The sequence below is a fragment of the Lactuca virosa genome, chromosome 4, assembly GCF_052849685.1.
Source record: "Lactuca virosa cultivar CGN04683 chromosome 4, Lactuca_virosa_CGN04683_v6, whole genome shotgun sequence".
Classification (NCBI taxonomy): domain Eukaryota; kingdom Viridiplantae; phylum Streptophyta; class Magnoliopsida; order Asterales; family Asteraceae; genus Lactuca; species Lactuca virosa.
Genome location: NC_136429.1, coordinates 113,836,761 through 113,852,222, shown reverse-complemented (window position 1 = coordinate 113,852,222; position 15,462 = coordinate 113,836,761). Strand labels below are relative to the sequence as shown.

At 36.1% G+C, this 15,462-nt stretch overlaps 1 protein-coding gene across 1 annotated transcript; it reads right to left on the bottom strand.

Moving 5' to 3' along the window:
• Positions 1-8,241: 8,241 nt before the first annotated feature.
• On the bottom strand, positions 8,242-10,153 carry LOC145104924 (F-box/kelch-repeat protein At3g06240-like). The gene is made up of 2 exons (XM_079042083.1): positions 10,104-10,153; positions 8,242-9,256 (listed from the first exon to the last, which is right to left on the bottom strand). The coding sequence occupies exons 1-2, from the start codon at positions 10,151-10,153 to the stop codon at positions 8,248-8,250; spliced, it is 1,059 nt and encodes a 352-aa protein (XP_078898209.1). The 3' UTR covers positions 8,242-8,247.
• Between the last annotated feature and the right edge of the window lie 5,309 nt (positions 10,154-15,462).

The following is a 15,462-nucleotide window of genomic DNA, read 5'->3' as shown; positions in this document are numbered from 1 at the left end:
ATAGTTCATGTTATGAATCTGATGTAATGTTCCCAATAAAACAAACGGCGCGTCAATATCATTGATATAACTTAGTATACAATACTTGGGAAAAATTTGACCCTACTAAGGGTCCATGCTACATCAAGGTATGGAAAATTTTGACCGCCTAACAGATCCCGGAAGTGTAAACACTTAAATCGCGAGATCGGACCTAGAATACTAGAAAATAATAGTAATATTTATCTGCAAACTAGATTAAACTGGAGCGGGCAGTGCAATACTACTTGCGGTGTTTGAAGCTCTGAGGAACACGAAGTGTAGACATGAAGTTCGTCATTTCAGCTCGGGATTCCGCCGCTTGGCGCTCTGCTTCAGCCAGGCGTCCTTCTAAAGTGGCTCGGTGTTCTCGGAGTTCCTGCACTTCAGCTCGGGTCGCAGTCATCTCCCGTCGAAGAAGCTCGGTGCGGTCTCGAGTCCGATCGTGTTCATCATCCAGCCGGCGGATGCGAACGTAATTGACTTGGCTGGTGGCACCAACCTCCATGAGATGTCGGGTGTTAACTCTTGTTTGCTCTTCGTGGCATGTGACACGGTGAACTATGACAGGGAGGGCTCGGTCGGCTGACCCTCCTCTGCTGAGATCGTAGAAACCTCGTTGCATGCCATAGGGAGGTCGTTGACCTTGCTCTCGACTCCATTGATGTATAGTTTCGGCCCATTGGGGCGTCGGGCCCTGGTAGTGTTGTGGAGGAATGGGGGCAGGGTGTGGATTGTAAACTTCGGTTTCCGAATTGGTTCCATCTGAGTCTTCTTCTTCTTCTTCTTCTTCACCGTCTACTGATTCTTCTTCTTCCATGGGCTCCTCATCTTCCATGGGTTCTTCTTCGGGATCTTCCACAATCCAACCGGCATTCCCTTGGTTGGGAAAGTAGGGATCACCTGGTAAGTGGAATCCTGCCATCGTACCTGTACGAGAATGGGGATAGGGAGGAATGTCGCGAGAAAAACTTTGGGAATCAAGAAGTTAGTTGTCGAAGTTGTGACTACGGCTTTTTGTGTTAAAATACTCCTATAGTATTTTTAAGTTTAATTCTTGAAATTTTTGGTAAGCTGCAGACTTGTTGCTCACCATGATCCTTCTTCGGCATACATTGGTCCTACCTTGGCTGAATATAGTTGATCATGCTATATTCATCCAAGATCTGACTACATACTCCGAAGCTGAATCATGGTGTTCAACTGGTCTTGATACTTTTATGTTATTGTTATTATGATACTGAATTAGTATGTGCGATTGTGCGAATACTTTTATAAAATATAGAATTTTATTTTAAAGTATTTTTGAAAAGCTACGTCAGAGAATTTTGTCCCGTTGTATTTATAGTTTGTATATCTTACGTGGTTCGATATACTTAGTTCACTATAAACAAAGCTCTGATACCAATCTGTCACACCCCCAAACCAGAATGGCGGAAACGTTCGGGGGCGGATGACGTCATGCTCAGTATCATAACCATAGTGAAGAAAGTAACACACAACCATCATAGATATAATTTAAAAGATTACATTGTTTCCAAAATACATGTTCCCAAAAATACATGTTTTCAATTAAATTACATCCGATGATAAAATGTAGCAAAATAATCTACGCCTTAGCGTCTTAACTTCAGAAATCTTGCGGTTACCTGTATTACTGATTACCTGAGAATACAAGTTGTTTTTGAAAGAGTATCAGCATTAAAGCTGGTGAGTTCATAAGCAATTTATGAAAAATGCATGTTGTTCCTTAAAGTTTTATTACCAGTTTGTTTCCAGAAAATCCAATATTTTCAAAAAGGTTTATTGTAGTCTTAACTGAACCAAGACTTAGTATATGTAAGTAAATCATCATACCTATATGTGGTTTTATATTTAAATAAAACTCCTTTTTGTGAAATCCTTAAATTTTCGTGAATGGTGTTTTTGTCAAAATGTTCATTTTCACGACCTGGTTTGATTTCGTTGCTGCAGTGATAGGCAGTTTTGTAAAAATCACCAAAAATTGTAGAAAAATCGTATGGAGATGTGCAAGTAGTCATTTTAAAGGTATAAACCTGAACCATTTGCATATTGAACAGTTTTGAAAAATATTAAGCTTAAGTTCGGTAAAACAGTTCGTGAACAAGTCACAACTTTTCTGTTGTAAGCTGTCAAGTTAAGTTTCAAATATGTTTTGGCGTTTTAACTTGTATTCCCCCCTGAAAACTAAAGAAAACTAGAAAATTTAGGGGTATGAACTCACCTTGAGTGATGACTTGAAGAGTGGAAGGTCGAAGACGGGGAGTATCAAGTCAAGACCACTTGATGAACACGTGTGAGTTTGGATGATCCTAAGAACGATTTTTGGGTGTTAAGATATGAGTCAATGATCCAAGAGTGTTATGAAATTATGGAATGACACTTGAGTTTAAATGGAATACTTACCAAAAAGTGCTGTAGCAACTCAAGAACACTTGCACAAGGTGGTGGAAAGTAGAGAGAAAGAAGCTTTCTTTAGTGGTGATATGAGAAGTGTGTGTGTTTGAAATGAGCAAGTAACTCAAGAAATCCTCCAGGGATTTCCTTATATGGAAGGTTGCTGGAGCAACTTGTGAGCTTGAAGTGATGTGTGCATTGGTTTGTGTGATGTTGATAAGGTGGCAAGTGAGAGGGTGACACATGGAAGGCAAGTGGGCACACTTGACCCACTTATGGGGTTAATATCTTCTTAATATAAAGTAATGATTTTTAATTAATAAACCCTTGAGAAATAAATAAAATAAGAGTTCTGGGGGTTAAAAATGATAAAATATGGATTTTAGTGAAAATCCCACGTTAAAATCATGAAAAAAAGGGGCTTAAAACGAAGTCGTGGTCGAAAACCGGGTGAAAAAGAGGAAAATCCGAAGTCAGGAGTCATTCTGGATCTTGGCTATCTTGGAACCGAAGTGACTTGGTCATTGAAGCGAATCCGAAGGGAAGAGGGATCGTGGTTCGGAGGTTGCGGTTCGCTTGGCTGCGGTCGGCTCGGCTGCGGTCCGGTTGCGGCTAGGTGGTTGCGGTCTTCAGCAGCCTTGGTCCTTAGTAGTCCCACTCCGGTCCAAGTAAGGTTTGGTCCCTATAGAGGGACTCCGGTTCAAGTAGGGTTTGGCCCCTATAGAGGGACTCCGGTTGAAGTAGGGTATTTTCCAAGGTATCTTCCCGTTTCGCATGGTTTTTCACCAAGTCAAGTGTCGGGATGCCCCAAATGATTACAAAAAGATCAAAAGAGGTTTTTGAGAGAGATTTGGGAGAGATTTCACATACTTGGAGAGATTTGGCATACTTGGAGAGATTTGGGAGAGATTCCACATACTTGGAGAGATTTGGGAGAGAGATTTCACATACTTGGAGAGATTTCACATACTTAGAGAGATTTGGGAGAGATTCCACATACTTGGAGAGATTTGGGAGAGATTTTAATCTTAGCCTTTATTATTGTATAATCTCGTAATGCAAGGTTCGCGAACCCCGTTATGTTTCGTTTATGATTGTTTTAAGTCCCCGAAAGGGTCCTTAGTCGTGTTTTGATGCGTTCAACTCCCTTTTTAGGGTTTTTACACTGTTAACACATAGATTTTTCGAGACACTTGAAGTTTTGACCTACAATGCACATTTTTATTCATAGAATAACTTCTAACATCCAGGCACTAATCAAATTCGACCAGTTTGAGTTGTTTGACTTTGACTAGAATTTGACGGTTGTCACATATGTGTTGAAGATGAAACAAGTCACTACTAAAAAGGTTCTTATACATGTTCAATATCATAAAATATATAATAATAACATTTTTGTGCAAGAAAGTGTTGTAGTTATGTTTGTTCATTTAAAATGGTGAAAATATGGGTTACACTAAAAAATGGTTAACTTTGGGTTATATGAAATTTTAACCTTTATATTTACACAAATAATGGAATATCATAAATTTCAAGATTTCTATAAATGTTCTTGTAAAAATCATGACATGCTAGAGTCACAACAATATAGTATATTTTGTGTTACAAAACTCTTAAACTAAATTTGGTGTGCTAAACAAACTACAAATCTTGGTTGTTTTACTAAAAACTATTTTTATTAGTAAAATAGTCGTAATATGTTGTCACATTTTAATATTTTAAATACTTAAGGTATTATGCTATTTACACAACGTATATTACAACTAGATGAGTTCATTAATGATTTTTTATAAAAAGCATTATACATAATTTAAATAAAATGGTATACAAACCAAAATTTTTACGACATAAAATTTCGCGTAAACATGTTAAGGCACTTGTGAGACTCTCCTTCGTCGTACCTACCTAGCGTACACCATAAGTCCTGTAGTTATAACCAGCATCTCCTGGAGGGAGAGCGAGGTACTTGTGTATAGATCTATACGGGGTTGACACCCCACACCTGAGCTGTTCGCTACAACTAGACTAGGCCAGTCTAGGGTGACAAATATCTTACTGAAACTGATGCCTGAAGAACGTCATGACAAACATTTTAGTCGTATCAAGCATGGTTGTAACGAATCACATAGGGATTAACAATGATATTTTCGATTTACGAAATTATACACTTCACTGGTTTTATAAAATATAAAACCGAGTTTCACTTTTGTACTTTACTATCACCACTCTAGTCTTAGGGTTTTTAAGACTACACCTTTTCATAAAACAGGAAATATGAGATTTTCTAGGAATACACACTCTTTTTACTTACAAACAAAAGAAAACAAAGGACATGCATGCAATTATTCACAGTTTTAGAACAAGACTGCAAACCATCTTTTTCACGGGAAATATCGGATTTTCTGGAGTTTTACAAATTATTACAATCAAAGATGTTACAAAGCTTTTTTTTATTTTTATACAAATATGCTTATGAACTCACCAAGTTTTTAGTTGACGCTTTTCGAAACGACTTTTATTCTCAGGGACTCAGTGAGCAGGTATCCGGGCTATGGATTTTGGATAGTTACTGCATTTTGGAACATCATATTTATTGTCACTTTGTGTAAATTTGTGAACAAATACAATCTGCAAACAATGTATGTTGGTATCTTTAATGTATGATGATGGTTGCTATGTTTTCAATTATATTCAATTGTGATGATACAATACAATGAAGTCATCTGCCCCCGAACGTTTCCGCCGTCCTGGTTCGGGGGTGTGACAGTGAAGCAAGTGAAGAAGAAGCGAAGTTTTTGGTGGATTCTTGGTGGTGCACTTGAAGCCTTTCTTCTAAGAATCATCTTAGTGGATTCATTTATGGATTTTCCAGAAGGTAAGAACATCTCTCATTAGTCATCTTGATGTCCTTCAAACCACATACAAAAGGAAACCTTGGATGAAGCCAAAATTCATGCTTTAGATGTGTTGGTTGGTCCCATTCTTTCCCTAGCCATTATGGACACTTAGATATGGTCTTGAGGGGTTAAGATCATCCTAAATGGGGTTTTGATCATACCCAAACCAAGCAGGAGAAGGCAATCAATCGATTTTCTATTTTGTAACTGCTAGTCCCTACCTGTGGACATTTGGTTCGCACGACATGGTGACAGGGAGTTGATCGACCCGGATCACAACTAAAGCTCGGCCCATGACGTGACACCCTTCTTGCCATGACGTGAATCCTGTATGAACAAAACTATTTTGCGTTTTATGTTCTGTTTCTGATCAACTCTTTGTGTAATATTTTAAGGGTGTTAGATTCATGTTTGAAGGTGTTTTTCCTCTATTCATAACTTCACATAATAATAATAATTTACAAGCATGACTACATAATGTTATTGCTGAGGTGTGTGTATGCCCCATGTGAGTGCATTAAATTAATTAAAATAAAGGGGAACACATATAATAGGGGTAAAGGGTAGAAACCTAACCCTAGGTGCATGCCCTATTAGATATCGCGGTGGAAGGGTATCATGGAAGAAAAGGCCTTAAGCCAAGTCGATGTCGAGCAATGTTCTATGTAACCATTTCGAAACATGGTTCTGGTGCACCTAGTCTGCGGGGACTAGAGTGATGCTGGCTACTCGGAGAAGCCGGATCAAGCATCATGTTTGGGTGTAGGTATGTATTTGAAAGTACTATTATATCACTCTCTTACGACAACACATTGTGTTTATACATGGAAAGTCAGAGTAGTGAAAACTGAGAACCAGGGACAATGTTATGGTTAGGGGTCGCACTACACTTGGTGCGCTGGGTCTCCGGATCACATTATTAGCGAACATGGTCTTTCTTTGGGGATGTTAACAATGTTTTAGACCCACATAGCGAGGGACATTAAAAGTAATTATAGCGAAGAACATAATAAAATATTACTGTGACGAACAAATGTCCAGAAAAATAAATAAATATATATATATATATATATATATATATATATATATATATATATATATATATATATATATATATTAAAAAGAATTAGTGATGAATGTTGGTTGATGCGATTGCAGTTTCTTGACTAAGCATCTTGTATGAAATATGCTTATATTCTCATCCAAGTGCTTGGGATTAACTCATTGTACTGATGCTGAGACTTGTTTCTATGCTTATTGTTGTGGCTTTGCATTAGTACATGTAGCTTGATATTGATGGCTTGGTGAGGTTGGGACTTTTAGGTAGTTCTTATTATGTTATTAGAGATGATACCAGTTTCTGACGTGTCGTGATGTTTCATTTATACTTGAGTTGGTAATTGTTTTGGTATCGATTTGAAAACATTGAATTTTTGATGGATTGTTTTTGAACGTAATGCCGGTGATGTTTTCATTAAATTAAAAAAGACTTATGTTGCTTAAATATGTTAAATGATGATCTTTAAATAAAACAAGGAGGTGAAAAATCACGGTATTAGAAAGGAAGATGCAAAATTAGCATCATATGGGGGATGTTGCAGCTGTAGGAACCGGTGTAGTAGCTTTAGCAGGCATTGAGGGTAGTAAAAAATTAATTTCTACCACTACAACTTCAATATTTGAGATCTTTATAAACAGGAGGTCTACAAATTACTCAACCTTTATGGATAGATTTGTTCGTAGTTGTAATGATTTAGGATAAAGTAACTATTTGTGGTGCCCCATCTATGTTGGATTGTTGTAACGCACGATCTTGAGTAACTTTAGTTAGGACATGTATCATTGGTTATTGTGACATTGACAGTCTATGTAAGGGGTATAAGACACGTTTGATGATTTTTTATTTTCCAAAAATCAAAGTGATCCCATGAGGAGGTCTCGTCCCCTAACATATAGAGTTAACCTTGGGGTAGAGATGTGGTATCTCATTGAAATATAATACCATTTTGTTAGCTAATAAGGATTCAGGATTTATAATTGTCTTAGTAACTTCACCTTCTAATAATATGTTTGTATTAATTTTTCCTTTTTAGTTGGTTTTCTTTTGGTTTCCACATGGAGCTGGTGGTTGACTGAGCCCCTACCAATTCATTATTCCTCAAAAGGTAATGTGTGACTGATTGTAAAATCTGTTTTATGGGTTATGTTATATATATATATATATATATATATATATATATATATATATATATATATATATATATATATATATGTTATTGTATTCGAAGTAATTATTATGTTATTGTATGCATAAATGTGGCCAATCAATTTTTACTTATTTTAAGAAAGTGATTAATACATATTATTGAATTAAAGATAATTGAAAAATATCATCTAATTTAATTACAAGGGTATTTTAGTTAATTAATATACATTTAATAAAGGAAAATTGCATATTTTAAGGGATCATAGATTTTATTAATTTTAAAAACGCGATTTTACGAATTATAATTTTTTTAATTCGGAGATTCTGACAGAATATGTTTATTAGTATATTTAAAAATAAAAATATTCTTGAACTATAAATATAAAAATATTCTTGAACCTATTTCTTGATAATGACTTAAAAAACTTCTAGTAGAACAACAAATTCTTGAACAATCAATTGAAGAATAAAAACAAAAAATACATTATTTCTTATAGAATACAGGTAACAATTGTTAAGAATTACAACATAATTAGAATTCATGATTCTATTCCAACAGAATTGGAATTCATATCCATACTCCATTCCAACAGAATTAGAATTCATGATTCCTTCATTACTATGTAACATATCAAACATCTACAATTAGCAATATATCAAGAACACAACATTGAAACCATTAAACAAAAAGTTGACTGATTCTTTCCCTCAACCATGAAGAAGAGCTAAGCTAGCAGTATAATTGATAGCACGATACATACGAGGCAAACCACATGTCTTGAGATCAAACATCTCATTCTTGTTCACATCACACAATATAAGCATCCCATCATTTGTCACAATCAAAACCTCATTATCATTCTTCATCAACAATGGTGGAATTGATAACATAGGCTGTGAAATCACACAGACTTTCGTCAAAGAATCTGCCCCTCCATAATCACTCAACACCCACATACCCCATTTTTCGCCATTGAGCTCAAGATAATGAGCACACAAGGTTAAAGAAGAAGACTCGCCATATGAAGCTAGGTGCACTTGATTATAAGAAGGCCTAATGTTCTTTGGCAATTCAAGAACATGAAAAATCTCATCCTCTAAATCAAACGCCATGATTTCATGAGATACACCCCTAATTTCTTGCTTACAAGCTAACCAATTTACAAAACCCTTCACAAACACATTATTAGACCAACCCCTCATCAAATAACATGGAGCGATATTGTCTTCCTTTTTCTTCCATGAATCGGTACAAAGAGAATAAACTGATACACTGTTAGTGTTGGAATTGTTCAGATAATAAACAATCACAACGATCTTAAACTCACAGGTCCTTGAAACAAAACCAAACCCAACAACAAAATGAGAAACTCTATAGAGAATATAACTAGGGTCGTCGATTTTCTTCAACTTTTTAATACTAGGGTTCCAGAGAATTACCATACGGACGTTTGAGTAATAATTTGTATCGAAGAAACAGATTACACCCTTGTTTGATCCCACAATTCGGAGGTACCCATGAAGGTTTTTGTAGGGGATCTGAAGTTTAATCGATTCTTGGAAGGTGATTGGGGATCTGAAGGAGTAGAATTGGTTGATGTAATCGGTGGATTCATAGTAGACGAGTAGGTGGTGGTCGTCGGCTGCGGTGGCGGAGGAAGAGAGGTGGAGTTTGGTGAAAGAAGGGTGGGAGATTAAGGGTGGGAGATTAATGATACTGGCTTCAATTTAGGGTTTTGAATCTTGATGCCGATTGAATGTATATCTGTGCTTCTTGCGATTTACTAGAAATACACCTAATATCCAATTATATATCTATTTTACCATAATTAACTAATAATAAGATTACTATAATACCCTTATCTTATTTATTAAATGATTTGATTTATCTAAAATCTGATTGGTGCATACAATAACACAATAATTACTTTAAATACCTGAACCTATATATATATATATATATATATATATATATATATATATATATATATATATATATATATATATAGGATCAAATGAGAACACGTAAAAGGTTGAGAACGCGATTGAGAACGCGAGAACTGACCTGGACCATCAAATTCTTAAGATGTGTGGCTATAATTAATTGTTATTTTTCAAATTATTAATACATTTAAATTTTAAATTTTAAATTAAAGAAAATTATAAAGGCTATTAAGGTAAATAAGCATTACCTAATTTTCTAAACACCTATAATTAATCTATGTCGCTCTATTTTGTTGACCTAATCTCATAGAACATACAATCGACATCTTCATCATCTCACCGCCTCATCCCTACGCCAGCACGCTACTTTTATCATCATCGGACCTCGTCATCCTCTTAGTTCATCATATTCTTTTACCCATCTCCTGTTAAATGAGAATCCATGGCAGATATGCATAAAAAGAATGTGGATCGATGGAGAGAAACAACAAATGGGTAGAGATCGTTCGAGAGAAAGAGAAATACAAAGACGTATTAGTGTAATGTGTTTCGATTCTTCTTTTCTTGCGATATCAATCTCCGAGTTACTTTCAAAATCGAAAAGTTAGAAGGGCATTTACCTTCGATTAATTCCACTCATCCAAGTGAATTTCCTTGCAATTCCCGTCATTTAATTTGAATTAGTGTTTTCGAAGCCCTAATACGATTTTTGGTATCTGTTAGAGTTCATTATTCATTCAAATTTTGTACGAATTGAAGGGACCAGATATTTATGCACTGTAAGCTACCAGTTTCACCATTTTTCAAGATTTATATGACTTTCATATTGGTAAAAAAAAGAATTCCTAAATTTTTTATTGTTCAGTTTCATTTATTGTTAGGTTTGGGATGTTTCCTGTGGGAAAAATGAGGGATTAATTGGTGAGGCTACCATTCATCTCTTTAATATGAAAAAACAACTCAAGACAGGGAATCACAAACTTTGGCCTTGGAAAGGAAAGGAAGCAGATGGATCTATTCACTCTACAACTCATGGAAAGGTTTTGTTTTTCTTTCCATGATCTTCAAACACAAGATTTTGTTTTTGTGAATAGCAGTGTATTCATTTGTGAATAGCAGTGCATTCATGTGTGAATGAATGTATTTATTTATGGAAGTTCTCATTTGTTTGTGCTCATTGATTTCTGTAGTTTTGAACATCGAGTTGTTCTTCAGGTGTGTGCTTTTATAATTTCTATGTTAGTTTGACCCAAAAATATGTTGGTTGGTTGACTATGAAGGTTCTGAGAGTTCTTCCATATGGGTTTTGTGGAGGTCCTTTGGAGTTGTTTGAGATGATGAAAGGTAAAGAATTTGAGCTAGAGGAGAATGAAAAATTGTATTATGTTCTATATTTTTTAGATGTAAGTTATATTATATTTTGATGAATTCATTTATGTTAGAATGTGTATTTATTTATGAATAGCAGTGTATTCAGTTGTGAATAACAACACATTCATGTGTGAATGAATGCATTTATTTATGATTGGAGGTAATCATTTATTCATTTGTGAATAACAAGGTACTCACTTGTTAATAGCAGTGTATTCATTTGTGAATAACAATGTAATCATGTGTTAATGAGTGTATTTATTTATGATTAGATATACTCTTTTTATGAAGAAATGATAATTTTTACACTTTTTTTTATTTTCAGTTGATTAAAAAAAGGAATTTGATTACTTGTAAATTGATGTGTATTCATTTGTGATTGGAGTAGTATCAGGTCTTTTGAAGAAAAAAAAATTATCTGTGAATACAAATGTATTAATTTGGGGTTCGATTTCTATTCATTTTTTTGAAAAAAAAAATGTGAAATAGGAGAAAAAAATTAATTTTTTTTTTCAGTTTTAAAATAAATTTTGGTAATATATATATATATATATATATATATATATATATATATATATATATATATATATATATATATATATATATATATATATATATATATATATATATATATATATATAGGGTAATGTTTCCGTTTAAGTCGATGACGATATTCCTAATGCAATCACTAACAGGTATGAATTTGCCACTGGCAACTTCTACAACTAGGGCATCATCAAGTTTTTCTATAGGCAATGCTAGTCTTCCACCAAATTTATGTGATATAAAGGAGTAATTTGCTCCAGAATCTAACAATATATTGGCAGGCAATCCATTTACGAGAAAGGTACCTGAAGCGACGTCCGTTGCTTCCTTCGCGGCTTCGAGTGTCATCTGGAAAGCTCTGACTTTTGGCTTCGGTGGGACATTAGGCCTTGCTGCCTCCTTCTTTTTCGGGCAGTCCTTCAAAAGGTGCCCTTCCTCATTACAACCATAACAAAATTTGTTGTTGAACGTGCACTCTTTGGCATAGTGCCCAGGCTTCCCACATTTAAAACAAGTGACATCCCCGTCACATTTCCCATGATGTTTCTTTTTGCACTTTTCACACCATTTCGCTTCGCCTCCTCTCCCTCTTGAACCAGACTTGGAGGATTTACTTTTCTTGTTGGATCTTGAAGATCCCTCGAACTTCCTCTTTTCACCCACCTCAGTTCTCTCTGACCCCTTTCTTTTAGCTGGGTCTCAACATTCTTGGCTGCTCTAACGGCTGCCTTTAGCGTGCTTGCCATTTTGACTGTTGGGCCAAAGTCTGATGGTAATCCGTTAACAAATTTCTTGATCTTGGCGAGTTCAGTCGGCACCAAGTATGGAAATAACTTAATCTTCTCGGTAAACGCAGTAGCATAGTCATGAATGCTCATTTTCCCTTTCTTCAAATGTAGGAACTCCTTGTTTAGATCGATCAGATCTATCTCGGAGCAGTACTGCATCTTCAATTGTTCCATGAACGCTTCCCAAGACATCTTCAAAGCTTCTCCTTGGGGCATCGTATCCGCCGATAATTTCCACCAGCTCAAGACTCCGGTCTTCAGTTGTCGAACCGCAAAGATGGTTTTCTGCTTATCACTACAGTTGCAGCTTTCAAATACCATCTCCATTTCAGAGATCCAGTCCATAATCTCCACAGGCTTTGGGTTTCCGGAAAGACTTGGTGGTTTGGCACTCAAGAAGTTCTTATACATACGTCCATCTCGGTTGATTTCCCTCTCCGGGTCATTCCTTCTCACCACTGGGGGTTCCACTTGACTAACAGTGCGGCTGTTATTCCCTTCTTCAGATTCTTCGTCATTCAGTTCTGGTTGTTCAACGGGCATTGAAGGTTCATTTCTGTTATTCAGCAACAGTTGTCTCATTTCTTCCCTCTGTTTAGCCATCATAGTCCGAATCATGGCTTGTACTCCAGCCATTGTGACTGGCTCAGGTGCAGCTTCTACTATCGGCACCTGTTCAATCACTTGGGGTTGAGGTCGTTAATTCCTGTTTCCGTTTGCGTCTCCAGCTCCACTTCGTGTTCTTGCCAATTTGATCTATACACCAAATTAGGTGAATTTAGATCTTTATTCACGATGGACGTTTAAATTCTCCTTATCACTCCGAAACGTTACATGCTAGTTCTAATATCGTATTCGAACGCTTAGAATCCTAAACACATAAGGTTTCCAGATCCGGTCGGCAACAGACCATAGATCCGAACAAATAATAGCATACAAGGCAAACATAAAGCATTTAGCACATAAAATCATTTTAGGCATCCTTCCTAAAATAAACTAGTGCTCGTGTCTAAAATATGCAAGACACTCATCTCACGATCATCGCTTAGCATTCTAAGTTTAAGTCTAGAAATCCTACAAATTCTTAGTTCGCTTAAACCTGGCTCTGATACCAACTGTGACATCCCCATTTTTATGGCCAGAAAAGACCAATTCCATTTATGCTTTTTAATAAAAATCAGAGTAAAAAGTGTTGCGGAATTTGTTCCCAAAACAAAGTATGATAAAAATTTATCAAATCATTTCTTAAAGAAATGTATTTTCATTACATTACAAAAAAACCCGGGATGTCAATCATCGATACAGATCATAAGCATAAACCAAAAAAACATCATAGGCCACAAAACACAATCTGGCCTCAAAACAACATAGGCCTTACAATATTCAATTTATTATCTACTGGCCTAAAATCCACAATCTCTCGTCAAGTCATCCAACTATGCTTTTGCCACTACCTGTAATACAAGAAACCGAGTGGGTCGGGCTGGGGAGCCTGGTGAGCATATAGGATTTTCAACCCACAATAAATAAGTTTGTTATTTTCAACAATCATTAAACCCGATTACTCGTTCCCGTTATCCTCACCTTACGTCCCTAAAGCATCTATCATAATGGACCTATCCTAAGGAATTTCATCGGGATGGACAATACTGCTAAGGGGATTCCTCAACCATAAGTGTCCATGAGGCAACCATGGGGGGATGGAGTACACCGGTGAACACTTCGTTCACAAACACCTATAGGTTGCGAGCCTGCTACCGTTCCACTGGACTTCCTAGAAAAGTCTATGGTCGTCATCCATACTCTGCTAGATAACTGGAACAACGTCAATATTGAGGCCTCTCATCATTTTATTTCACCACACACCAACTATTTCATCTACCCATGTTCTACCCAACATATTTGTAGATATAAAATACATACATGGTCCAGATCTGTAAAACAAAGCTTATATCTTTTATCCAGCATAACTTTCAAAGCATAAAATACATATACGGTATAGATCTGAAGAAAAAGTTCAGATCTGAAGGAAAGAAGTTTAGATCTTTCATCCAACATAGATCTCAAAGTATACAGTTTAGATCTGAAGAAAAAGTTTAGATCTGAGATGAGAAAGTGTAGATCTGAAGGAAAAAGTTTCAGATCTGAAAGAAAGAAGTATGGATCTTTCATCCAACAAACATCTCAGGTAAACAGATAACATATATATATATATATATCTATATATATATATATATATATATATATATATATATATATATATATATATATATATATATACACATGGCACATAGTTTATATAAAATACTTCATATCTATGTGTAAGATGAAAGTGACTATACACATACCTGATACGGAGTGATTCGGACATCACTTCGCTTCTTAAAATAATATTCTTTGACAAAACCGGGAAGTTTGCTTGAAAACCGGGCTGTAACGCCCCGTTTCTGGTACGTATTTAATTCATTAAATGTCATTTTATAAGATCTACTCGACAAGTTGTAGCCCTAACTCGTCGAGTAGATGTCAGGTTTGGACGCGGGTTTAAGTGACCTACTCGACGAGTCCACGCCTTAACTCGACGAGTACGCCAGTCTGGGGGAAACCCTAATATTTAGGGTTTGCACCCTATTTAAGCAACATTATAGGACTCTTGTCCAGCCTCCATCACCTCCAGAGCAGTAATCCCGAAACCCTAATCCTCCATAAGTGAACTTGAGTTTTCTTTGTGATTTTGAGAGTTATTTGGTGTATTTGAAGCTTGTGAGATGAAGAGGAAGAAAGAGGACTTCAAGAGAAGATTATAGATCCAGGAACAACATCAGCTTCTCTTTACTTTCTGGTAATCAAGCCTCATACTTGACTTGTAGTTTCTTAGATCTCCTTGTGGTCATTTTTATGAGGTTTTGGATCCAAGGAGCTTAATCCTTGGGACTTGGACGTCCCAAGTCGATTTACACATAGGACTGGAACCTTGGAGGGTACTCATAGCATAAAGGTGCCATCTTTATGGCCATGAGAACCCCAAGTATGAAATAAACCCCATTTTTGGTCCTTTGAGCATAAAAGTCCCATGCATGAACATAAAGTTCATGACTTTACGCGTCATACCGATCTTAGGAGCCTAGATCTACCTTCTGGATGAGTTTTGCACATCAGAAATCGAATTATTAGACTTGGACATGCATGGACTCGGCGAGTCCTTCTTGGCACTCGACGAGTCGTGAGTTGGTTCCCAAAACTGTTATGACTCAGAGGAACCCATTTTAGTTCA